Genomic DNA, 26368 nt, shown 5'->3' with positions numbered 1-26368 from the left:
TGACCGCAAGGCTGGCGGAAGAAAGAATTTACTTACTCAAACTATCCAGCTGCTTGGATTCCCTGTCTTGGCTAGCGGCAGAGAACAAGCCATGGGAAGTGGAGGCTTGGACCACCAAGCTCTGTGGGGTTGGTAGTGAGGAGGTTTGGGTCACCCTGGGAAAGGCAGTGTCGGGGGCGTGGGGGGCAGGGGAGAATCAGGTCGTCTACGAATGATTTAGCACCAGGTGCCCCTCGAACATGCGGTGCACTAAGGGCGATGGAGGCGGCCCCCTTCCGTCCGCGCTCCGGTCCCCAAGCGAGCGGCTCTACGCACCAGCCCCCCCCCCCCCACCCCCCCCGAGAGAGGCCGGCTATCCCAGGCCAACCGAGGCTCCACGGCACCGCTGTATCGTTACGGTTTAGGGGGGATTCTGAGTGGGGGGTCGTCCTGTGCTGGGCTTGGACCAGATTCCCAGAAGGAAGTCAGTGAAGGCTTCATCGAATTGGAGCAAGGGTTCCAAAGAATGGTAGGGAGGACGGTGGCAGAGTCTCCCCGACCCGCTTTGAGTCCAGCAAGCAATTGTCTGAGCGCTATCTAATGATTTATGCTTCTTGGAATAATTTGAGTCCTGATTAAATTTTAAAAAATACGAAGTTTCTGATTTTAAATATTCGCCGCATTCATTTTAATTGTGTGCAAAGCCTGTTTAAAACTTGGACATCTAACATTGCGGTGTCATTGTGGTAATCGGGGGTTCATACTCACCTGGGGAAGCCTGTGCTCGATCTTACAGCCTGCCCGCCCAGTCCGACTCGGTAACCAGTACAGTTGTGCGGAGGGCGGGACAGAAGAGCCAGGGACTTCACACCACATGAGCGGTTAGCGCTCTAGCTCTCCGACAGGAAGGGCTATTTAGCCCTCTCGTCGTGACGAGCGCGCAGCGATCGCGCGCAGTGGAGCGCCTAAGGACGCGCCTAAGACTGGGACCTCATCTCAACCTACCAACCTGATCTCTGTTTTCTTACAGGGACCTGGCTGAAACCTCACTCGGTTCCCGCCATTACCCTTGGGATCCCGGAGGGATACAAAATAGTCAGACTAGATCGCCCCACTAAGGTGGGAGGTGGTATAGCTATAGTCCACAATAGTAGCATAGCTATTTCCATTATTGATCAGTGCTGCACTACGGATCTAGAGTGGATGATCTTTAAAATTGGCATTTCAGCTAAGAATAGCTGGAAAGGGGCTCTAGTGTATCGTCCCACAGGCCCTCGTGCAAAATTCTCGAGTTCTCTGGTGGAAGCACTGGCCCCACATATTAACATGGGCAGAGACTTTCTATTGTTAGGGGACTTTAACATCCATAGTGAGTTGAAGGACAACGCGGATACTCAGTCCATACTGACAGACCTCTCACTATTAGGTCTAATACAGCATAACATCGGGCCCACCCATCAGGCGGGACATACTTTAGACCTAGTTCTCTCCAATTCACCTGCGATTGTGTGTCACCCGCCAAAACAGGTTAATTGGACAAATCACTTTATCCTGGAATTTACTATGCCTAATCTGGGTAAACCCCTTAGTCATCCAGTGCCGTTACCAGTGAAGCGGAGACAATGGCACAAAATATCTCAGGAGGTTTTTAAAGAAACTTTTGTAGCACCCAATTTTTCGCCCACCGAAAATATTGAGGTGGCTTTATCCAAATATGAGCGGGCCATCCACATAGCTGTGGAACAAATTGCACCTATCAAATTGTTTAGATCTCGGCCAGCTAGAAAACAGGAAGTTTGGTTTTCAGAGGATCTGCGGTCTCTTAAACGAGGCGCTAGGAAACTCGAGAAGGCCTGGAGATCGTCGCATCTGGAGGCAGATGGAACTCGCTACCAGATTGAGCTGAGCTTCTATCATAAAGCTATTAGAGCAGCCCGCAAGAATCATATCGCCTTACAACTTTCGGCTGCAGGCGATGCTCCTAAAGTATTATATCAGATCCTACAGACTTTTATAAAACCAGTTGCCTGTGAGAGCACGACATATCGTCTCAACAATTATGCGACGATATCTCATGCTTTTTTATTGAGAAAATTGATAAAATCTATGAAAAAATTATGGCTTCCAATTTGCCTATAGATGTGTCCACAGCACCTTCCCAGGCAATGGAAGGAGCAAACACTGGCAAGTTTCCTGATATCCCTCTGAAGGAGGTGGAGGACCTGGTTGGCCAGATTAAAAGTGGATGTCCGTCGGACCAGATTCCAGCCAGAATCATGCTGGTGGTGGGCAAGGTGCTCGGTCCTGGGATCCAGGGCCTTGTCAACCTCTCACTTGCAAAGGGCTGTGTCCCATGTGAATTGAAAAAGGCTCTGGTGAGACCTATCCGGAAAAATACCTCCTCTCCCGTGGACGGATCTGTCTAATCTTAGACCTATTTCCTTGCTCCCCTTTTTGAGCAACCTCACCGAAAAGCATGTGAATAAACATCTTTCAAACTTCATTGAACAATCTGGGAGCCTGGACTACTCTCAGGCCGGTTTTAGGCCAAACTATAGTACCGAATCGGCCCTGCTGTCGGTAACGGATGATCTCCGCATGTACCAGGACAAGGGTGTTTCTGTAGTCCTGGTGCTGTTGCATTTATAGGCAGCGCTCAATACTATATCACATAACATCTTGATCGGATGCTTAGCAGAGATTGGGCTGAAGAATATGGCACTGGCATGGCTGAGGAGCTTTCTTTCTGAACGCACACAATGTGTAAACATGGGGGCGTATCGATCAGCAGAGGTTAAGATCACCAAGGGGGTACCACAGGGCTCATGTTTGAGCCCTACCCTTTTTAACATCTATGTGGCCCCCTTGGCTAGGATCATGAGAGCTTTCGGTTTCAGTCCAGTGTCATATGCTGACGATACTCAGCTTCTTTTTCTGTTCAAATCTCTTACTTCGGAGGTTAAACAATCTTTCTCCGAAGGTATGAAGGCGGTCTCCCAGTGGATGTCCTCTAATTTCCTTCAATGCAATGTTGGTAAGACAGAATTCATGCTTTTTGGTGAGGCAAAGATGTTATGGGCACCAGATTGGTGGCCGTCAGACCCAAGTCCGGTTCCTGAACCAAAACAAGTGGTGAAGAATCTTGGGGTCCGCCTAGATAAGGAATTATCTTTAAAACAGCATGGAAATGTTATAGTAGGATCCTGTTTCCATGTGATCAGGCTCCTCCGTAAGGTATTTCCACTACTCCCTGACTCCACCAGAAAAACATTGGTGCAGGCTTTGGTGCTTAGTCGGCTTGACTATTGCAATGGACTATTGGCATCAGCCAATGAAGAAGTATTGGACAAACTTCCAGTGGTGCAGAACACAGCAAACCCCTTTTGGAAAAACTCCATTGGCTGTCTGTCCGCCAAAGAGTGAAGTTTAAGATCTGTTGTGTGGTCCATAAGGGTCTACATGGACTCGGACCCTCTTATCTGGCAGATAAATTGGTCCTGTATGTTCCTGCCCGTAACCTTAGGTCAAGTAACCAGTTGCTTCTCCGTGTGCCCACGATCAGAAAGGTTAGGCAGGGTGGTAAAGCCCTGTCAGTGGTCGGCCAGCACTATGGAATAAGCTCCCTCTTCTGCTAAGGCAGTGTTTAGATCATCTGACCTTTAGAAAAAGGTTGAAAACCTTCTTATTCCAGGTTTAGCCCGGTTTTGAATTCTTTTGATTAGGATCGCTTTATTGGATTGGCAGCTCTTCCCCATTGCTACTGGTGTTTTTCTGGGCGCAGAGATACTCCTTCAGGAGTGGATTCAAGCGCGTTATAAACCCGCAAATAAATAAATAAAGAGAAAGCTCCCAGCTGTAGCACCTCTGTCAAGATGTTAGTCTTGACAACCACTGTGGGTAGCTGAAGGTCAAGGACCTCAGCAGCCTGGCACACCACCACTGTATTAGATGCACCCTCCTCCTAGCGACAGTAGAAGAGAAAGCATGCACTGTCTGGAGAGATATCCAGACCATAGGCCTCACCCAATCCCTCATACCAGTCCATGTCTTGGTCATAGTTCTGGCATTCTGAAGGCTACATTGAGCCTTGCCATTCTTCTCTCAGGCCCGGCCTGTCTGAATAAGGCTCAGGAAACAACATAGGGCCCTGTCGGCACCAGAATCGGCATTGGTCGACGAGGTGCTGACTTAGTGTCGCCAGGGATCAGATTAGGGCTGGGTCCCCAGGCACTGGGAGCATCAGTGTAAGGACCGGCATGGGGGAAGGTCACAGGTGTATGACTGGTGACGGTCTGGATCGGGGCACTGGCACCTGAGCCACCGGCACAGAACCCGATGGAGCCCCCACTTACCGTGCGGGGCCTGAAGGCGCACCCGAGGTGTCATGTGACTCAAAAATTAGGTGCATGTCCTCAACATTTTTCATTTAAGCGGCGGGTGAGGTGGGTGGGTTGCGTGGAGGCACGGAAGCTGACCCAGGAGCAGGTTTTGGAGAACGAGGCTTTAAACGCTGATGTTCCTACATCACATCAGTCGGTAGACGGAGAAGTCAAAGCACACTTTGACTTCTTGTGCTTCTTATGCCGCTTATATGAGTGTCTCAGGGACTGTGAGTGGGACGAAGAGGACTTGGGACTTTTGTACCGGTCCCGAGACCTTCCTCTCGACCGAGAACTCTGAAAAGTCGGGCTTGGAGTCCCCTGACGGGCCGCGAGCAGCTTTGGGGACCGCTCCCTCAAAGGCTTTAGAGCCATGGTCCGGCAGTCGGAGCACGACTTTGAGTCGTGGTCGCGCTTCAGACACCACAGGCAAACCAAATACCGGTCCATCACCGACATGGCTCAGTGACAGGCGCTGCACAGTTAGAACCCTGAAGTCTTACTAGAGGACATGACTTTCTTCACACCAAAAAAGGGGTCGACAAAAAGTTGAAAAGTCCTGCCAAAAAGTGACAGAGGGTAGCTCTTTTCACGGATCAGCACTTGACCGTCATGAAAAGAAAAGAACTTACATCAGCGCGCCGAGGTGACGCCTATTTAGGTGACTGGGACGTTGCCGTTAATGCCACGCGGAGTCAACCGACACCAGCTACCGGCGCGCAGGGGTACTGCTTGAAGATAAATCTTCTGGATCCAGTCTGACGCCTGGGAAATTCGAAGGTAAGGAATCTGCAGCTAGATGTCTGGTGCACAAGCTTCCTTACTGAAATAGTAGCAAGCAGAAATACTGTACTTTTCACTAGATAAGTAGCCAGGTGATAAATGAGTACAATCCTTATTTTATTTTTTGTCTTAATTTTCTATTCTTTCTTGCAAAAAAGGCCATACGTACCATTTGAATCTAGTTAAAATCTTTCAAGGGCGGCCAAGTCGCAGTCATTTCTTAGATGTAAAGACTGCAAAAGTGGGCAGATCTGAGATAAACATATACATCAAACTACAACAAAAGTAGGTGATTAAGAGATAGGTAAATGTTATCTTACCTTTGCATATGCCTTTCCACCTTTTAATTCCTGTGAAAAAAATGGAAAATGCTCAACACCAACTCAACAAAAAAGCATTATGTTATGTATCTAAGGTAATAAGTTACTTATTATTTTATGAAAAGAAAATAACGACATGTTAGACAGAGGTCATTAATTAAATAAAAAAAACAGACATTTGTAAGCATGTTTTCTCATTTAGTAATGCATCAGTTTAAACATAACTTGCAAGTACACCAATCAATTAGAAATAACGTTCTGAAATCACCTTTGTGTAACCCTTCCTTCAGTGAGTTATGATCGGCTTAATACCAAACTACTACTAAGGGCCATTATGGAGCAATGACTAAGTTATTATTTTGTTAGAATCATTACAACAGCACCATCAGGTTATAGAAGAAGAGGTGATCCATGGAATGACTAGAGTTCAGCATTGTGCTATACACTCATTATTTAATGCTAGCAAAACATGCTCCTTTGGAAACCAACATTTCCCTGAACCAAAGAAGGATAGTGAAGGGAGAAAGAAACACTTTAGTGATGCAGTTCACCAATGATACCCCAGAATGTATTATATTATATAATCGTACTTAAAGATCATTCTTTCTTTGCTAATTACAGCAAATAGTGTTTCAATATTTTTGATCTGCATGCGCATTTGAGTTATGCAATTTATTTTAAGAATTATGCAAGCACTTTGTTCCCAGGAGTAAGGGACTTCTGACTGGAGCAAATGCTGCTCAGTGCATGCATTAGGAGCCGCTCCCTTATGAGGTGATAGTATGCAGTCAATGGCAAAAGCGGGATGAGAAATCATATATGATGGCTTCTTAAACAGCTCTCTAGTTGGAAGCCAAGAGCTGTCTCAGCACTTTGCGGACCAAGGAGCAGGCGTGACAGGCCACAACAATTGGTGTTGCCCAAGCTGCCTTAAGGAGTCATGATGCGGGTCTTCAAAAGACAGGTAAGAGTTAGTTCTCTTTCCGGTCTTTGGTTGAGTTGTTGGGTAACGCTTGAGTGCATTCATATTACTGCACGGCAGAAACCAGGAGCCAGACAGAACAGTGGCTAAGCCTTGGACAATCCCAAAAAAGAAATGGGAAAGTCCCTTAGGCTGCCAGAAATGTTGGTTTGGTAAACCTTGCTACTGCAGCATGCTACATTTCTTGAGGCTTTCAGAGAGGGCAAAAAAGTGCAGCACACCAGAAACAGAAGTCCTTGGAAATGTTATCAAAGACCACCACTGGTGTTCTCTTATTCCTTAGTGTGAGAGTGCTATCCTTCCAACTACCACATAATCAGAATGAACAGGACACAGAGAGCTATGCTAACTCCATTAAACTGGAAAGGAAAGCATGAGTGAAATTGGCAGGTACAAATATGCTCCTTTGTCGCCATGGGCCCAATAACAGATTATATGCAGGTGCAGATGGTGTGTTCAGTACCATCGTCCAGTACAAACTCTGGGGTTGTTCCCCTGGGAGTGAGCTGTGGCCTGCCTGATTGAAGCAGACAATTGTAGAAAGGGAGGAATTGACCCCCAAACTCGTGGACCTGCACCATGGACTGCTTGATGTGTTCAATAACTTGAGATTAACCTTTCTGAGAAAGAAATGGTTACACTTCCTGCCTGGGTATGTATCCTAAAGTAACGAATGCTTGAGATAATGCCTGACATATACAGCAGTAGTCATTCCTTTTGATCCTTAACCCCTTAACTGCTGGGCCTCCCGTCCGCCCCGCCTCCATGGGCCGAATTCTTTTTTTGCTATATGTGGGTAGTTTGTGCTTAGGTCTCCCTAACTGTGCACATAAGGTATCCACACCACATTTGTATCTTATTTATCCCCAACATCCTCAGGAGTCTAAAGGTACCCAGGCGTTTGTAGATTACCCTAGAGGGAACTGAGAAAATAGCCTAAATATAGCTACATTTTGAGTTTTGGGAAAAGAATAGGAAAAAATTGCTCTGGATGAATGTGTCTTTTTAAAGTTTTTTTTCCATACAAATTGCATAAACAAACTGCTGTGCTAAAGTGACCATCTTCCCAGCTTTTAGGAAAATGCAGAATTGAATCAAAAAACAATTTTGTTACCTCAGTTTTGGCATTTTTCAAAGAGGTATGACATTTTCCCTATTTTTTGTGCTTTTAACCCACTTTTAGTTTGTGATGAAAACTAGTGTGAACCATGGGTGATCCAGAAGAACAAGTTACTTACCTTCGGTAACACTTTTTCTGGTGGATACAGTATCTGTCTGTGGATTCCTCACCTCGTGAATATCCCCTGCGCGAGCAGCATTGGGAAATTTTTTGTAGCTCTCCATGCCTACGAGGACGACGCCACAGAAGCATGGCTCCACTCGCGACTCCGCTGACGTCACTGGAGCCATAAGAGAGCCTCATCGGCGTGATGACGTCAGTTCCGCCCTTTTTTCCGTGCCTTCGAGGCACAGGGACGGACTGACACAAATATATACAGTATACACAGTACACAGTATTCAAACCAATACACAAAGTGTGAAATCAATGCAGTAAAGCAAAAAGAATTAAACACTTCCATTGAAAGCAACAGACATAAATAACATCATTGGAGGTATACAAGGGTGGACAACGGGGAGGCGGGTGGGTCAGTGAGGAAACCACAGGCAGATACTGTATCCACGGGAAAAAGCGTTACCGAAGGTAAGTAACTTGTTCTTCTGATGGATACATCTGCCAGTGGATTCGTCACCTTGTGAATAGAGTCCCACGGCAGTCCCCACTCCCGGAGGAGGGTGTCCACCCTTCTATACCAAAAAGTCCTGTAGGACGGAACGTGCAGAGTGACCATCCCTCCTCACCTCGGAATCTAAGCAGTAATGCTCTGCGAAGGTGTGGAGGGAGGCCCAAGTTGCCGCTCTACTAATGTCTTCCACAGTAACACCTCTAGACAAGGCAGATGTTGAAGACTTAGCTCTAGTAGAATAAGCCCTTATACCCTCTGGAGGATCCTTACCGGCCAAAGAGTAACAAATCTTGATGCACAAGATAATCAATCTGGAAAGGGTGCGCTTGTACACCGCTTTGCCTTTCCTGCAGCCAGAAAAGCCCACGAAGAGATGGTCATCCACACGATAATCTCTAGTCCTATCGAGGTAAAAACTCACCACCCTTTTTACGGTCCAAGCGAAGAAGCCGCTCCTCCTCCTTGGGAGGGTGAGAGGGAGGATAGAAAGAAGGAAGGGTAATGGACTGCCCCAGTTGAAAGGGAGTTACCACCTTAGGCAGAAAAGCAGTCCTGGTCCTGAGAACCATTCTATCAGCATGAATAGTCAGGAATGGGGGCTTTGAACTCTGAGCTTGAAGCTCACTTACCCTCCTTGCCAAGGTAATATCAACAAAAAATACAGTCTTTAAAGACAATAGTCTCAAGGGACACTTGTGCAAGGGCTCAAAGGGAGAACCCATCAAGTAAGTCAATACAAGATTTAAGTCCCATTGAGGCACAATAAAGGGAGTGGGCAGAAATGTATTAGTAAGGCGCTTAATGAACCTTAACACAATGGGTGATTTAAACTAAGACGGCTGGTCTGGCAAGCAAAGGAACGCCGTCAAAGCAGATAAATAGCCCTTCACAGTAGCCAAAGCAAAGCCCTGCTGGGCTAGAGAAAGAGCAAATTGAAGGATGTTGGATAAGCGAGCCCTCAAAAGGGTCAATAGACTTCTCCCCACACCACTGAACAAATTTGGACCACCTCTAGGAATAGACAGACTCGGAGAGACGTCTGGCGGACAAAATAACGTCAACCACGTCAGAAGGAAGAGAAAAAGAATTCAGGTTGCCCCATTCAATCTCCAAGCATAAAGGTGTAAGCTCTGGAGGTGGGGGTGTAGAACCTGCGACTGCAAGAGGAGGTCTGCCCTGAGAGGGAGAAGGAGCAGAGGGCACGAGGACAGGTGGAGAAGATCTATATACCACACCCTTCTTGGCCAATCCAGGGCGATCAATATGACTTGGGCCCGGTCTTGGCAAATCTTCCTCAGAACCAGAGGAATCAAGGGTATGGGGGAAACGCGTAAAGGAGTTGTGAACCCCAACTCAACTGAAACGAGTCCCCCAACGCTCCCTGCAACGGATACTGGAGACTGCAGAATGACGGGCAGTGAGCGTTCTCGTGGGTGGCAAACAGGTCTACCCGAGGAGTTTCCCACGTTCGAAAGACGTGATGAACCACCTCCGGATGAAGCCTCCACTCGTGGTCTGCAGAGAACTGGCGACTGACGGTCAGATAATTTGCTATCAGACAAATCTGATGGTCCCGAACCCAGGACCAGAGACGCAGAGCTTCTCTGCAGAGACAATGGCACCCCACTCCTCCCCGCTTGTTGACATACCACGTCGCGGTAGTGTTGTCCGTCAGGACTTGAACCGACTGACCGCGAAGGGAAGGGAGGAAGGCCTTGAGCGCCAAAAGTATTGCCCGCAACTCTAGAAGGTTGTTATGAAGCAACCTTTCCTCCGGAGACCAAAGACCCTTGATCTCCAGATCCCCCAGATGAGCACCCCACCCTAAGGTGAATGCATCCGTTATCACCGTGGCCACCGATGGAGGTAGATGGAAGGGCTTTGCTTGAGACAGATTGCCCTCTACGCTCCACCAAGACAGATCCGCTGCAGCTTCTCTGGAGATCCTCACAGACTCCCTGAGATCTCAGTTGTGTTGATACCACTGCCTGCGGAGGCACCACTGGAGCGCCCTCATGTGCCAGGGTGCATGGTCGACCAACAGAATGCAGGAAGTAAACAGACAGAGCAGGCGAAGAACCTTCAGGACTGGAACAACAGCTCAGTTGTAAAACAAGGGAATCATTTCCTGAATGTCGAGAATCCTTTGTGGAGGAGGGAATGCTCGACACACAGTAGTGTCCAGTACTGCCCCTATGAACAGGTTGCGCTGAGAGGGCACCAGGTGAACTTGGGCAAGTTTATCAAGAAACACAATTTGTACAACAGCTGAGTTGTAACCTGCAGATGATGAAGCACCTTCTCTGGCAACTCTGCTTTGAACAGCCAGTCGTCCAGATAGGGGAAAAACACGGAATCCCGGATCTCCTGAGATGGGCTGCCACCACTGCTATCAGCTTGGTGAAGACTCGAGGTGCAGTAGTAAGTCCAAACGGGAGGACCGCAAATTGACAATGTTGTGACCCTACCGTAAAACGGAGATACTTCCTGTGCGACTTCAGGATCGGGATATGAAAATACGAGTCCTGCAAGTCGATCGACACCATCCAATCTTCCTGTTGCAGCGCTTGAAGAACCTGCACAAGGGTGAGCATCTTGAACCTCTCCTGTTTCAGAAAAAGGTTCAAGACCCTGAGATCCAGGATTGGACGTAACCTGCCATCCTTCTTGGGAATCAAGAAATACCGGTAGTAGCATTCCTGACCCCTTTCCCGCTCTGGAACCACCTCTATAGCACCATTTTTCAGTAACGTTAGCACTTCTTCCTGCAGGAGAAGAAGGTGGTCCTCCGAGCAAGCCCCTTGACAAGGAGGGTAATTTGGAGGGAATTCCCGAAAGGGAAGAGCATACCCATTCTCTTCAAGATTGAGAACCCAAAGGTCTGTAGTGACCGATTCCCAATTTTGAAGAAAATGAGTAAGCCGACCCCCCCCCACAGGACCAGCATGATCCAGAATGGTGGGTGTGGGGCTGCTTTGCTGTGGTAAGAGGAGGAGAGATAGATGATGAGGAGGAGGAGGGCTGACGGCCTCGTGGGCGACCTCTGTTCTTGCCCCTGTAGGACTTGTACAAGGTGTTTTGCTGCTGCTGCTGCCGCTGCTGCTGAGGCTGTCTGTAGGTCCGAAAACACGATCTCCCAAAGACCCTGTACTTCCTGTACAAGGAACCTCTAGGCTGAGCTTGAAGGCCCTGAGACTTGGCAGTGGCTTTACGGTCCTTAAACCTTTCCGAGGCTGCATCCGCCTTCTTTCCAAACAGCCCTGAACCATCAAAAGGGAGATCAAAAAGTGTTGCCTGCACATCTGAGGAGTACTCCGATGATTTAAGCCAGGCACTCTTTCTTGTGGCAACAGCAGATCCCATGATCCTGGAAACAGAGTCTGCAGTGTCCAGACCACTTTGAATCACCTGACGAGCAGCCGCCTGAGTGTCTGACAAGACCTCATTAAAACTCTGTCTGTCCTCCTAAGACAATTTTGGGGCAAGTTGCTTAGCAGAGTCCATTAGGGCATGGATGTAACGTCCCAAAAGACAGGTGGCATTTGTGGACTTCAATGCCATACTTGCCGAGGAAAACACCTTTTTTGCTGACTGGTCTACCTTTTTCGACTCCTTATCGACAGGAACCTGAGGTAAAGCCCCAGAAGATCTTTTGGAACAGGCAGCTTCAACCACCAGACTCTCAGGAGAAGGATGGGATGTTAAAAAGTCCGGGTCCCCTGGAGCTGTCCTGTATCTCCTGGCAACAGACTTAGAAACTGCCATAGCCTAAAAGGGCTTATGCCAAACCTCCATTAAAGGCTCAGTGATGGCATCACTTAAACGACAGCAAAGGCTCCACCACAGTAGAAGGTGAATGAAGAACTTCCGTCAAGATATTTGACTTAAATTCAGCCGTGGGAAGCTGGAGGTCTAAAAGTTCTGCTGCCTTCCTTATCACTGTGAGGTAAGGAACCACATCCTTTGAAGGAGCATCAGATGGAGGCGAAAGCTCCCATTCTGGAGACATATCAAGGCCACTTGCCTCCTTCAGTTCTTCAAAATAGTCATCCGACTCCTGAATCTCACCTTCCTCCATATCCTCCAAACGATACCTCTGCTCTTCTAAAACCCTCTGAGCTTCTCTTCTAGATCTCATTCTCGGCACCGGCGTCGATGGAGCCCGACACGACTTCGATGGAGCCGGAGCTGAACACGGATCTGGAGTCACAGCCTGCGTCGAACGAGGTCGAGCTTAAGGCACCGGAGATGAAGGCAACCGCATCAACGTCCTCGGCGACGGGAAATGCCAAGACGGAGCCGCTGGCAGAAATGGCATGAAGGGAGCCTGAGCATAGGCTTGAGGAACCCCCAGATTAAACGCCATGGGACCCAAAGGTGCTCCAGAGGGGTACATAGCCCTTTGAAAGACTCCATACATTGCAATTAAATAAATCAATGGATCTTGCCCCGAGCAGGGAAAGGTGGATAATCGCCTGGAAAAGGTTCCGGCACAGGCATTACCGGACTCGGGCCAATCTGCACCGATGGTGGAGCCACTGGAGTCGACGACTCATCAGGCACTGGAACTTCTTCCTCCGGAGCTAGAGAATGTGCCGAAGTCGGAGATGGAGTTGGCATCGGAGAATGTGCTGGCAAAGCCACAGGTGAAGCCGATCTTACCGGAGAACCCTGATTCGAGGGAGAAGGTGACACGAAGCCTTTAAGACGTCGAGGAGCTGGCGATGTCGACTTCGGAGCCATGTCTTTATCTGAACGGCGTCTTTTTCCATGCCTCTTCTTCTTCTTAGATCTAGAAGCATGTCAAGCCCAACACGACTTCAGAGCCGTGTCTTTACCTGAATGGCGTCTTGGTCCATGCCTCTTCTTCTTATGCTTCTTAGATCGAGAAGCATGCCCCGACGTCGACTTCGAGCCCGACCCCGACCTCGACCAGGAACGAGACCTCGACCTTCTTCTACCTCTTTTCTCCTTACTCATCTTCGCCATGAAAAGTTTAGCTTCTCTTTCCTTTAACGCCTTCGGATTAACTTATCTACAGCAGGCACATCCCTCGACGTCGTGATCCGACGACAGACACAATCTTCATGTGGATCTGTAATAGACATGTGTACTCCGCACTCCCTGCAGGGCTTGAACCCGCACTTCCTCAATGACATCCTCGAAAAGGAAACAAGACGACGACCAGAAATACAAGCAGAAACACAAAGTAGCAAGTGAAACCACGGAGAGTCCAAGAAAAACCGTTAGCGTCGATGGCACGGAAAAAAAGGAACTGACGTTATCACGCCGACAAGGCTCTCTTATGGCTCCAGTGACGTCAGCGGAGTCGCGAGCGGAGCCATGCTTCTGTGACGTCGGCGAGGAGAGCTACAAAAAAATTCTGAATACTGCTGGTGCAGGGAATATTCACAAGGTGAGGAATCCACTGGCAGATGTATCCATCAGAAAATGTATACATTTCTGAAAAGTGAACACAAATACTAACTCAGCAAGGGGTCATACGTGTAGGGCCTTCAAGGTTTTCCAAAAGAAACTTTGTGCCGAAATAAATAAATATTGACAACTAGTAGGAAAAAACAGCAATTTGTGACAATATTTTCATCTGTAACATTTTGTCATGATAGCCAATTTACAAAAGCAATGTACCATTACGTTCGCTAGACCCTTTTGGTTGTGGGGATACCTAGAATTTGCAGGTTCTCCAATAACCTGAGGTACCCACAGCCAACAAATGAGCTGCACAGTACAACAGTTTTTCATTGTGTACAGAGTACAGACTAATTCATATGGTAAAATATGTAGACAGAAAAATATGTCTCACAGTAACCTATGTATTTCTGAAATGGGCAAAAGATATGTATTTTACGAGTAGTGGTTATGTGTACATCTCTGAATTTGTGAGGACCCATAGGAGGATAAGATTTAGAGGGTACTTTTTCAAAATGCCTTCTTTCTTACACACCGTCTTACATTTGTAAGGCCCAGATGCAGCAAATTCCAATTGATAATAACAAATATTGAATTATTCTATGTTCCCACGTTTTCCGATAAGAATTATATATGCCTTGGACACATAATGGCCCAAAACAAGAGATACTTCACATTTTTCCAACTAAAAACGAACCTGTTTTTTGCAAAGTCAGTAGCTGCGGATCCTAGCTAACCTGCACATTTTGAAAACTAGACACCTAGGGGAATCAAGAATGGACTGCCTCACGTGGCTCTCGCCAGGTTGTTTTGCCCAGAATCCATTGCAACCTGACACTTTGTCTACAAAAACACATTTCCTCACATTTTGGTGATGGAAAGTTCTAGAATCTGCAGGGAGCCACATACTTCCTTCCACCTAGTCTTATGGCAAAAATGGTACCTTACTTGTGAGGGTAGGCCCAGTGCCCACAACATGAAAGGGCCCAAAACGCAACATGGTTACATCACATTTTTCCCCTCATACCAGACTTGTTTTTTTGCAAAGTCGGTAGCTCTGAATTTTTGCCCTAGCTCACTGGCACCTAATGAAACCTAGTAAACGTGCACATTTTGAAAAACAAGGTGAAACTAGGATGAGGTGACTTGCGTGGATCCCGTGAGGTTTTTTAAATCAACAATGTCCTGCAAACCTCAAACTTTGTCTGAAATCAAGCATTTTCCTTAAATATCTGTGATGGAACTACTGTAATCTGCGGGAATCCATAAAATCCCTACCACCCAGCATTACCTCACTTGTGGCAAAAAAAAAAAAAAATCGCTGCCCCACTTGTGGGGCAGGGTCTAGCGCCTGTGACAGGAACGTAGCAAACCAAGGTCAATGGGAGCCCTTGCATGGGGACTCCTATTGAATTTGGTTTGATCCAGAATGCAGCACAAATAGACAGAGAAAAAAACAAGGAGAAATAAAGATATTTCTCCTTGTTCTGCCTCCTTAACGCCACCACTGGGATGGCATTAGAATCTGACACAATCCCAGGTTTACAATTCCTCGTAAATCTGGTAATGCCTCAGATTCCATGGGTGTTTTTGTAGGAACACACACAGCAACACCCATGGAACGACCCTTTCACACAGTGTCCTGCATGAAAGGGGCACATATTTACAAGGCACTGAAAAGCCATGCAAAGTTGCTTTAAGTGGCCTTGTAAATATGCTGCAGCACATTGAGCCACCGGAGCGTTAAAAAAGTGGCGCTCGGGCGGTGCAAAAGTGCTGCTAGGGGACTCCTAAATGAGGCCCTTTGGAGGTGGAGCTACGCGAGCATCCAAGATTGCCGCGTAGGCCAGTAGCTCCGTGTGACCCTCATCTCGCCTGCAAAATCCTGTTGACATCCTGATGCGCCGATAAGTGCCCCTCCTGGCGGAAAGAAAGCTGTTCGCGTTGGTGCCGCTCTGGACTCGCGGCATGGTTGTGAGCCGCAGCGGTGCGCCCGTGAAGTTCGGGCCTCCGCCGCGATTGGAGCCGGGGACTTGTGTAAAACGGTGGCCGGCCACCAGTGAATAAACACCGGCGGAACAAACCGGAAGTTGCTGGCCGCGCCTGCTCCGGATCGGGCGAGCTGCCCAGGGACCCCGGAGAAGCCTGTGACGCGGCTTCGGCCGCAGTGTTGTGCCTACGGGGAGCTGGGAGAAGACTTGGTTGTATTTCCCCGCCTGGGCGCGGACTTGGTTGGTGCGAGCGGGGTGACCCGCGAGAACGCATTCTGAGGCGCAAACAGCATTGGTCCTCCTTGTGGCTTCGACCCGGGCGGACGCTTCCGTTTCTTGCTGACACCCCCGGACTAGGGGGGGGCCTGTCCCTGGCTGCAAGCTGATATGCGCGGCGGGGCGGGCGGTGCGCTCGGGACCCTGCCGCTTACATGTCCTGAGTTGTTCTCATGGCAGACTACGAGTTTGTGGGCACAAAGACGGAGATTCCCGCCAGAGCATTGGAGGCTTGCACTAATATGCAGGGGCCCTTTCATTGAAATGCCGGATCGGCTGTGATGCATTGGAACTGCCTGTGGCTCAGTGGACCTGACCGGCGTGCCCTGGACTGCCTCTTGGAAGTGTGCCACACGTCGCCATAGGCAGCCCCGCGGAGCAGACTGTTGGTGTCTGGTGGGATTTTGACGACTGTGGGACTTACCGTGGTCTCCTGAGGTGCCCAAGTAGAGCAGGTGAAACGGGCAGCAGTAGAGTGTGGCAGTTGGCCCCTTCGGCGGGCGCTCCTTCTGCTGCTGGGATGCTGGCGGGTGGCATTCTGCACAGCGACGTTTGTCCATGACCTCTTCCCGCTACACCTGAGTCAATGTGGGATCGAGTGCTGACACTGGGGCCGGAGGAGTAATCTGATACATCGTGACGCTTGCCTATCTGGTCCGGTGGCGATACGGGGCACAAGTGTGGATTCGCGTCGCGGAGGGCTACTGGGCCTGAATCACTTGTGGTGGCATAAGTGCTTCCCGGCAAATCATTGTCGCTGCCACGGTAACTGTGGGTTTATAACCCTCCAAGTACGGACATACGATGGCGGCTCGGCCTGAGGGCGGAGATACAACCGTCCAGGGCGTCTAAGGGATCCCGCCCCATTCAATCCAACAAACTGGACCGGTATACACTGCACAGGGGCTCGCCTTCTGGGTCGGGCGGGTACTGGATGGAAATAAGGAATCCTCTGATTCTACGCCGGAGCCCACACTGCAGGATGTGATGGCTGACATAGATGGGGTCAAGACCTCCCTGGGGCAGCAGATGCAGTCGCTGGATCATTAATTGGATACTGTGTCTATTGAGGTGAACCTGATTCGGGCTGACCTCATCAAAACCAGTGAGAAGGTTAAATCTTTGGATGTCAAAACCGCGAGCCTGACAGATGATGTGTCGCAGTTGCAGCAAGATGTTTGTGCTCTCCAAGCTTCCAGAGACCTGGAAAATCGCAAGCACGATGAAAACGAAGAAGGACGGGCTCGGAGGAACAACTTACGCATAATTAGCGTCCGGGAGAAAGCTGAAGGGTTGGCCCCAGAACTCTTTAATGAGGACAGTATCCTTAACCATCTGAAACCGAAATGGCTAGGAAACCTCTTCACGCTAGAACGTGCGCACAGAGTTCCGGGGGGCAGACCAAGGCTGGGAGCCCCACCACGTCCGATGATTGCAAGGGTGCTCAACTTCAGAGACAGAGACGCTGTCCTGCAGGCCTCCAGATCCGGGGACCCCCTGAACTATGAGAATTCCACCCTCACCTTTTTTCCGGACTTTACTCAAATGGTCCAGAGACAGCGGCAGAGCTTCCTCGGAGTCAAGAAGCGGCTTCGAGACAGGCCGAATATGCTACTTACCAGTATGCATCTGTTCTTGGCATGTAGGGCTGCTGACATTCATATCTGTGCATAGATCGCCGCCTAGTATTGGGTCCGGATGATTGCACATTGTTGTCCTGGAAGAGTCTTCGAAGTATCACGAGATAGGTGGCTCCTCCCCTGGACTACAGTGCGCATGGGCATCGACTCCATCCTCAGATTGTTTTTAGCCATTGTGGCCAAGATGGAGTGGAACTCAGTGAATGATGACCATGCTAGAAGTATGTGTAAATTCTGCAGCTGCTACAGGCGCCGGGGAGGAGGGCGGGCGATATGAATGTCAGCAGCCCTACATGCCAAGAACAGATGCATACTGGTAAGTAGCATATTCGGTTCGAGGCATGTGGGCTGCTGAATTCATATCTGTGCATAGAATACATAGCAGTCCCTCCATTAACGGCTGTCGCCCGTGCCAGCTGCAGCAGTCTGGAAAAGTGTTTTTAGAACAGCCTGCCCTACAGCTGCCTGCTGTTTGGAGTGCACATCAACACAATAATGCTTTGTAAATGTGTGTGTGGTAGACCATGTGGCTGCTCTACATATGTCTTCCAAAGGAATATTTCCAAGGAATGCCATGGAGGCCCCCAACTTTCTGGTGGAGTGGGCCCTCGGTGGAATGGTGAGAGTACGCTTGGCTTTCAGATAGCAGATCTGGATACATTTAACGATCCACCTAGCAATACCAGCCTTGGAAATGGGGTTACCTTGTTTAGTTTTCCTAAAATCCTTGGTCCTATCGATGTAATACATCAGGGCCCTTTTGACGTCAAGGGTGTGGAGCATTCTCTCCGCCAATGACTCGGGATTTTGGAAGAAAACAGGCAATTCAATAGTCTGGTTGATATGGAATTGAGACACAACTTTAGGAAGGAATTTAGGGTTAGTGCGAAGCACTACCCTGTTAGAATGAATTTGAATAAATGGCTTGGATAGTTAGTGCTTGCAGTTCACTAACACGCCGTAGCAATGTAATCGCTATGAGGAAAGCCACTTTCCACGTCAAGAATTGAATCTCGCAGGAATGCAGTGGTTCAAAGGGAGGACCCATCAGCCAGGTGAGGACCACATTGAGGTTCCACTCCGGAGCTGGTGGAGTCCGCGGAGGAATGACTCGTTTGAGTCCTCCTAGAAAGGCCTTAATGGCAGGCACTCTGAAGAGTGAGAGGTGCTGCCAGTTCTGGAGATAAGCGGCCATTGCAGATATATGTATGCGAATGGAAGCATAGGCCAGATTACATTTGTACAGATGGAAAAGGTAACAAATGATATTCTGAATAGACGCATCTAGCGGGTTAACGTTTTGGTCTTCACAATAAATGACAAACCGCTTCCATAGCATGCTCTGGTGGTGGGCTTCCTTGCCTCCCGAATGATGTCCATGCAGTCAGAAGGTAAGTGCAGGTAGCCAAACTCTAGGACTTCAGGAGCCAGATCGCCAGGTTGAGCTGTTGCGGATCTGGATGCTGAATGTCGCCATGGCTCTGCGTCAGAAGGCTGGGTGTGAGACGTAGCCTCTGATGCGGTACTACGGACAGTTCTAGAAACGTGGTGTACCATGGTTGACGAGCCCACGTTGGAGCAACCAGGATGAGAGTCATTGAGTGCTGCCTGAGTTTACGTGCCGCCAGTGGTATCATTGGTGCTGGGGGAAAAGCGTACGCAAATTTGCCTGACCAGTTCATCCATATCGCATTGCCCTGCGACTGTGGGTGTGGGAACCTGGCGGCGAAGCTTTGGCATTTTGCGTTCTCCCTTGTTGCGAACAGGTCTATCTCTGGATGACCCCACCTTTGGAAGTACGGTTGGAGTACTGATGGATGTATCTCCCACTCGTGCATCTGGTGGCTGTGCCTGCTGAGCAGGTCCGCCATCGGATTGTCCTTGCCCGGGAGGTGTTCCGCCATGAGGAAGATGTTCCTCTGAATGGCCCACCTCCACATGCTCTGAGCCAGATGAGACAGCTGCGGAGAGTGTGTTCCTCCCTGCTTTTGAATGTAGTACATGGCTGTCATGTTGTCCGTCCGGATCAACACGACCTTGTTGAACAGATGTACTTTGAAGGCTTTGAGTGCCATGAAGATTGCCATCAGTTCGAGAACATTGATGTGCATCTTCCGTTGCTGTTGCGTCCATAGTCCCTGCACTGTGTAATGGAGTACATGAGCTCCCCATCCCTGGAGAGAGGCGTCCGTTGTCAGGATGATCTGTGGCACAGGCTTTTGGAACGGTCAGCCCTTGCAAAGGTTTCGTGGATTCCACCAATGCAGAGAGTTGTATGCCCGACCGCTCACCAACACTAGGTCTTTTAACTGTCCGTGAGCCTGAGTCCACTGACGTGCTAAGCACTCCTGAAGCGGGCGCATATGTAGTCTCGCGTGCGGGACTATGGAAATGCAGGAGGCCATCATGCCTATCAACTGCATGAACACTCTTGCTGGAAGCGAGTGTTGAGGTCTGAATTTTTGTATCAGCGATTGAATGCTGCTGACTCTCACTGAATTCGGCTGTGCTGTGGCCGCCAGAGTATTTATAGTCGCACCCAGATACTGCCATATGTGGGCGTGCTGGAGGTGGGATTTGGGGTAATTCAGTGAGAATCCCAGATCGTGCAGGAGGTGAATGGTGTGGGACATGTGGGCGGCACACTGCTGGGCTGACTTTGCCTGGATGAGCCAGTCGTCCAGATAAGGGTAGACGTGAATGTTCCGTCTCCTGAGATGCGCCGCCACTGTCGCCAGGCACTTCGTGAACACCCTGGGTGCCGTGGTGACACCGAAAGGCAAAACCTTGAACTGGTAGTGCTGGTTTTGGATGGTGAACCGGAGGTATTTCCTGTGTGAAGGGTGCAGTGGAATGTGAAAGTACGCATCCTTTAGGTCCAAAGTTGCGAGAAAATCCCCCTGACTGAGCAACGGGAGCACTTGCTGCAGGGTCAGCATATGGAAGTGCTCCGACAGGATGTAATGGTTGAGTGGCCTGAGGTTCAGGATGGGCCGGAGGGACCCGTCCTTCTTTGGTATTAAGAAGTACAGGGAGTAGACCCCTGTGCCTCTTTCTTGCATAGGCACGAGCTCTATTGCTCCTTTTTGCAGCATAACAGTGACTTCCTGCTGCAATAAGTGCAAATGCTCGGCCGACATAGGACGGTTTCTTGGGGGCATGTTGGGTGGAGTGGATGTTAACTCCAGCAATAACCGTATTGAATAAGTTTCCTGACCCACCTGTCTGTAGTGATGGACTTCCAGACCGGCAGGAACTGCTGGAGTCTCCCCCCGACCGGTGTTGTGTGGTCGGGGGGCAGTGACAAGGCGTCACTGTTTGCTGGTGGCAGAGGATCTGGAGCTGTTGTTACCACGACCTCTGCCCTTGGCGCTGTTGCCACGATATCCACCTTGACTCTCGTTGGTGTATGTGGACTGAGTGTTGCCCTTGTAGTACTGCGTGGACTGGGAGAGCTGGCCCCTTGAAACGCCTCTAGTGTTTGAGCGACGAAAAGACCCACCCCGAAACCGCTGGGACTGTAAGGCACCCATGGATTTCACAGTCTCCGTGTCCTTTTTAATTTTTTCTAGGGTGGTGTCAACCTCCGGCCAAACAGGTGATCTGGGTTGACTGTTTGGTTAAGGATGGTGGTTTGGATCTCTGGCTTAAATCCAGAGATTCTCAGCCAGGCATGTCGCCGCAGCGTAACACTAGTGTTTATAGCCCTGGCGGCGGTATCAGCCGCGTCCAGAGCGCACTTAATTGAAGCGTTAGAGATCAGCTTCCCTTCCTGAATCAGCATCTCTGCCCCCTCCTTGTATTCATCAGGCAGGTGCTGCAACAGGGTCTCCAGTGTGTCGTAGTGTGCCCTGTCATAGCGCGCCAGAAGCACTTGTGTGTTAGAAATGCGCCAGATGTTGGCTGCCTGTGCTGCTACCCTCTTCCCCGAGGCCTCAAAGACCTTGGATTCTTTGTCTGGGGGAGGAGCATCACCCGTAGTCTGAGAATTAGTCCTCTTCCGGGCATTCGAGACAACAAGGGAGTCCAGAGGCAACTGTCCTTTGATGTAGGTAGGATCAGTAGGCGCAGACTTGTACTTTTTGTCAATCCTAGGGTTTATCACCCTCGCCCTGGTAGATTCTTTAAAGATCTCAGCAGCATGCTTTAAAACACCTTTCAGCATAGGCAGAGTCTTAACAGTTTTTTCTGAGACTGAGAAGGTATCAAAAAGGAAGTCGACAACCACAGGGTCAGCATGGAGCTGGACGTTGTGATTGTTTGCTGCCCGTTCAAGGAGGGCATTGAAAGCTGCAGTCTCTTCTGTAGGGGACGTTTTTGCAGAAAACAGCTGAGGGTCTTGTCCTGATTGAGGATCCCCTGGGTCACCACCAGCAGCCCAGGGTTCGTTGGTATCCTCAGGGTCTGAATAGACAGGATAACTGTACTCATCCTCATCATCACCCTCACTGGCTTCCACATCAGAGTAAGTGGGCGAAACATTATGAGTCTGTGGGGAAAGTGGTTCCACCAGAACGGGAGTGAAAGTAGAGTCCTTCTTTTTCTTGAGAGGGATCTTGTAAGACTCCATTGGGCGTTCAGGGGAGATTTTCCTCTTGTGGAGGGAAAGCCTGCCCGTTTCGGCATTGATGAAGTGTTCCTGATGTTCTTCCACTGAAGGTTGTCGAAGATGTGGGCCGGGGACCACCGCTGACGACTTCGGCGCCGAGGAGACCTTCTCGGGCACGCTGGCGACTGCATTAGGAGCGAAAGCCTTCGGCGCCGTCTTTGGCGGCAACGTGAAATGGATGGGCGTGGACGCCTTTAGTGGTTTCTCCACCGGTTTCGTAGGCGGAGGATCCTTCGGACCGGCCGACGCAGTTCCGTCTCTGATGCGCTGCAGGGAGTCCGTCACCTTCTTGGTGAACGCGGCGGATGGGCGCGCCGGTTCAATGGAATCCCTCGAGGCCACACCTGGAGTCGACTCTCGGGGTGTGCTGCCCTTGGCCTTGTCCTGCTGACGCGGAGCCGCAAGAAACTTCGGGTCATCCAGCCGTTTCTTCGGGTCACCGAGAGCTTTCTTCGGATCGCCTTCTTTGGGTCGCTGAGGCTTTTGCTGGCGTCGACCGTCTTCGGCGCCGACGCGCTCGGCTCGACCACATTTACTTTAGTCTTCGGCGCGGCAGACTTCGTCTCGACGCCCTTGACTTGAGCCTTCGGCTCGACAGTCACCTTCGGCTTCTTCGGCGCCGAGGGCTCCGAGGCCTTGGAGCCGACCAAAGCGATGTGCACTTTCGGTTTCGAGGACGGCACCTGCGCAGTGTCTGGAGTCGAGACCGTAGGTTTCACTTTCGGTTTCGTTTTTCCAGGGAATGGCTCTGTAGCAATGTCCTTGGCCGAGCCCGAAGGCGGGGCCGTAGAACCCATAGTGAGATCTTGGGTAAGGCCCGAAGGCGATCCCTCGACCTGAGCCTCATGAATTGGCACGGCCCCAGAGTCAGTTTGAGGAAGCTCCTCATCCGAGCTATCCTCCATAGCCCCGAGGGCCCCGTCGTCGTCTCCTACCTAGTCGACGACTTCTTCGGCCTCGAACATCTCTGCATCCGCGTCGTAGTCGACGTCCGACGCAGGGTTCGACTCAGTAATGTCCTGGATAGATTCGTCCTCGACATCCCCTGCATCGAAGATGTCCACAGGCGCCGGTGCAGCATGCTGGGCCTCCTGGTGCGCAGCTCGTCGAAGCTTAAGCGTCTTCTTGGATCTGAAGCGTGAACAAGCCATACACTTGGCTTCATCGTGGTCCGGCGACAGACACTTGTTGCACACCGGGTGGACGTCGATGTGGGGATACTTCGAGTTGCAGACGGGACATCTCTTGAATGGACTTCGGTCCATGATGTACGGTCGATAGGTCTGGAGCGTCAACTGGGCCTTCCGCGCCGAGAGCACGCGGGTGTAGAGAATCCGGCTCGGAACCGAGCTGGAAGAACTAAGACCGAACGCAAGTCTATACCGACGTATTAGACTAAAGACCTTTTGGTCTCAAGAAAGTTTTCTATCGATTCCGACTAGAGGGAACCCAAAGACATCCGAACCCAATGGCGGAAAAAAACAATCTGAGGATGGAGTCGATGCCCATGCGCACTGTAGTCCAGGGGAGGAGCCACCTATCTCGTGATACTTCGAAGACTCTTCCAGGACAACAATGTGCAATCATCCGGACCCAACACTAGGCGGCGATCTATGCACAGATATGAATTCAGCAGCCCACATGCCTCGAACGCTTGAAATATGCGATGTTGTTTCCTGCCAAGCTGCGAGTTGAGGTTGCGGGGAAAGTGTGGTTCTTCGACAACCCCGAAATTGCTTCGGACTGGCTAGAAGGTCTTTCCCCCCAGGAGGAGATCCGGGATGGTGGTGGCGACGGTGGACATGGAACACTGGAACAGGAATGATAAGTATAGCTGTTGCCAAGGCAGCGCGGGCTGGCGGGGAGAGAGACCACTCACAAGACATTCTTATGGAGCGGTCCTTTTGAACTGTTAATTGCACCAGGCGCAAACTATGATTCCTTGGGCGGGGACGTGGGGCTCTGACAACCTCCTCTGATCTACATTTAGATAGTTGGTTAGTTAGAACATGGGGCGACAGGCACACTGCGAATTGGGGGTTGGAAAATGCCGCGAGCAGGGGTGGAGGGTGGGGGGTGGCGCCATGGCAATGTTTTCGTGTCGTTGTTGGTTTTTTTCTTTAATTTCTATTCTATGTCTTTTCACGTCAGGTGATGATAATGCAGCGAGATAACTTTTGCGTGGGTTAAATGGCACAGAGTAGTCGAGGATCGGGGATGAGAGTGCTGAGTTGGAACGAGAATGGTTTGGGTGACAAAATCAACAGAGGGATGGTCAGCCAGCTTATTAGGAGACACTCCCCAGACGTGGTAATGCTGCAGGAGACGCACCTAGTTGGTAATAGATGTATGGCCCTCCACAAAGGGAGGTATAAGTTGGTGGCACACGCTGGGTTTACCACCGGTTCTTGGGGGGGGGGGATTTTGGTCAAGAATTCCTTCCCCCTGTCTGTGCAGGCCACATGGTTGGATCAAAGGGGCAGATATGCGGGAGTGTTGGGGCAAGTGGGGGGCAAGACGGTCACATTTCTATCTATATATGTACCACCGGGCCTCCAGGCTGATACTTCCGCGATTTGAGTTCAGTCTTTCTCACGCTGTCTCTTGGCGGCCTAGTCTTTGGAGGCGACTTCAATTCTGTATTGGATGGGGAGATGGACCGTAGCCCACCGCGAGCACTCAGACAATCACAGAGATGGCTTTCAGAATTCCTGGATACGCTAGGGTTGGTTGATAGTTGGCGGGTACGCAACCCGGCGCTGATGCATTTCACTCACATTTCAGCAGTGCACGGTAGCCTGTCTAGGTTAGACTATATATTGCTGCCAGCGGCGATGGCAATCATGATCCAGGAGGTGAAATACCTTGGTAGAATTATTTCTGATCACTCCCCATTGTGGCTACAGCTTGCCCTCGGTCGGCCGGCGGTGGGTAAGATAGCTCCTATTAGTGCCTGGCAGTTAAAAGACCCGGCCATCAAAAAAGAGGTGCTCCAGGTATCGGACCGATACTTCCTGGAGAATGTGGGATCAGTTGACTCGGCACAGTCCCTTTGGGAAGCATATAAAACGGTAGTGAGAGGTGAGCTCCTAATCCTTAGTGATGGGGAAGAAGAAGAAAAGTCAGGCAGAGGTTGCCCAGAAAGAGAGTGAGGTTATACTTTTGGAGGAGAGAGTTGCTAAGTCGAATACGCCTGCGGAGATCCACCTTCTAAGACTCCGACATGAGGAATATAAAAGCCTTGTGAGAGATAGAGCGATCGGTCAAAATAAAGTCGTACAGAGCTGTATTTATGAGCATGGTGATAAAGCCGGTAAACTTATCGCATGGCTTGAACACAGAGTGGGCATCCAGGCTGGTACCTGAATTAGAGGGATTGGAGTCGCGCAATATCACGGATTCGCAGGCGGTGGCAGACGAGTTTGCAAAATACTATCAGAAGGTCTACACCGACGGTAGCGCGTTCACGGAGGCTGAGAACAGCGAAATGATTAGAGACATCGCAATGTCGAGTTTGTCGGAGGAGAATAGGAGCTATCTTGACTCCCCTTTCTACGACTATGAAGTTGAGCAGGCTATCAGGCAGATAAAGTCCGGTAAAGCGACCGGCCCTAATGGGATACCGATCGAGTTGTACAAATTAAATGCCGGTAGACTCGCCCCACATGTCTGAGCCATGTTTTTGGAAAGAAGGGAGAAGGGTCAGCTGCCATATTACCAACGTGTGGCCAATACAGTGGTCATACATAAAGGGGGTAAACCCAAGATACAATGTTCCTCGTATAGACCTATCTCGCTCCTTAATGCAGAGCCCAAAATACTAGCGAAACTCCTTGCCACTCGACTAGTCAAGGTGATCACGACATTGGTTCACCCGGACCAATCCGGCTTCATGCCCCGTCGCAACTCGGCGCTGAATTTACGGAGGTTACACGTTGTCCTTGGGGGCTCCTCGAAGATCCATGAGCCAACAGTATTGGTTTCCCTAGATGCCACGATGGCCTTTGATAGAGTGGAGTGGCAATATTTACTCGCGGTGTTGGCGAAGCTAGGCTTTGAGAGTGAATTCATTGGCTGGGTGCGACTATTATATGCAAACCCCCTTGCTAGGGTGGTTGCCAATAACTGTAAGTCCAGTGATTTTCCGATAGAAAGGGGCACAAGGCAGGGATGCCCATTGTCCCCATTGCTCTTTGCGCTCGCAATGGAGCCTTTGGCGGCTTGGGTCAGATGG

General features: G+C 50.0%; 1 protein-coding gene across 1 annotated transcript in view; it reads right to left on the bottom strand.

The window, feature by feature from the left end:
* EEIG2 (EEIG family member 2) overlaps nt 1–26368 on the bottom strand; it is a 501852-nt gene that overhangs the window by 291531 nt on the left and 183953 nt on the right. The window contains exon 3 of the mRNA XM_086953895.1: nt 5462–5491. Within this exon, the coding sequence (XP_086810021.1) occupies nt 5462–5491 (30 nt within the window). The remainder of the gene's footprint in view (nt 1–5461; nt 5492–26368) is intronic.

This window comes from Lissotriton vulgaris, chromosome 1_1, assembly GCF_964263255.1.
Source record: "Lissotriton vulgaris chromosome 1_1, aLisVul1.2, whole genome shotgun sequence".
NCBI lineage: Eukaryota > Metazoa > Chordata > Amphibia > Caudata > Salamandridae > Lissotriton > Lissotriton vulgaris.
Note: the sequence above shows the minus strand (reverse complement) of the source record. Positions and strands in the feature narration are given on the sequence as shown.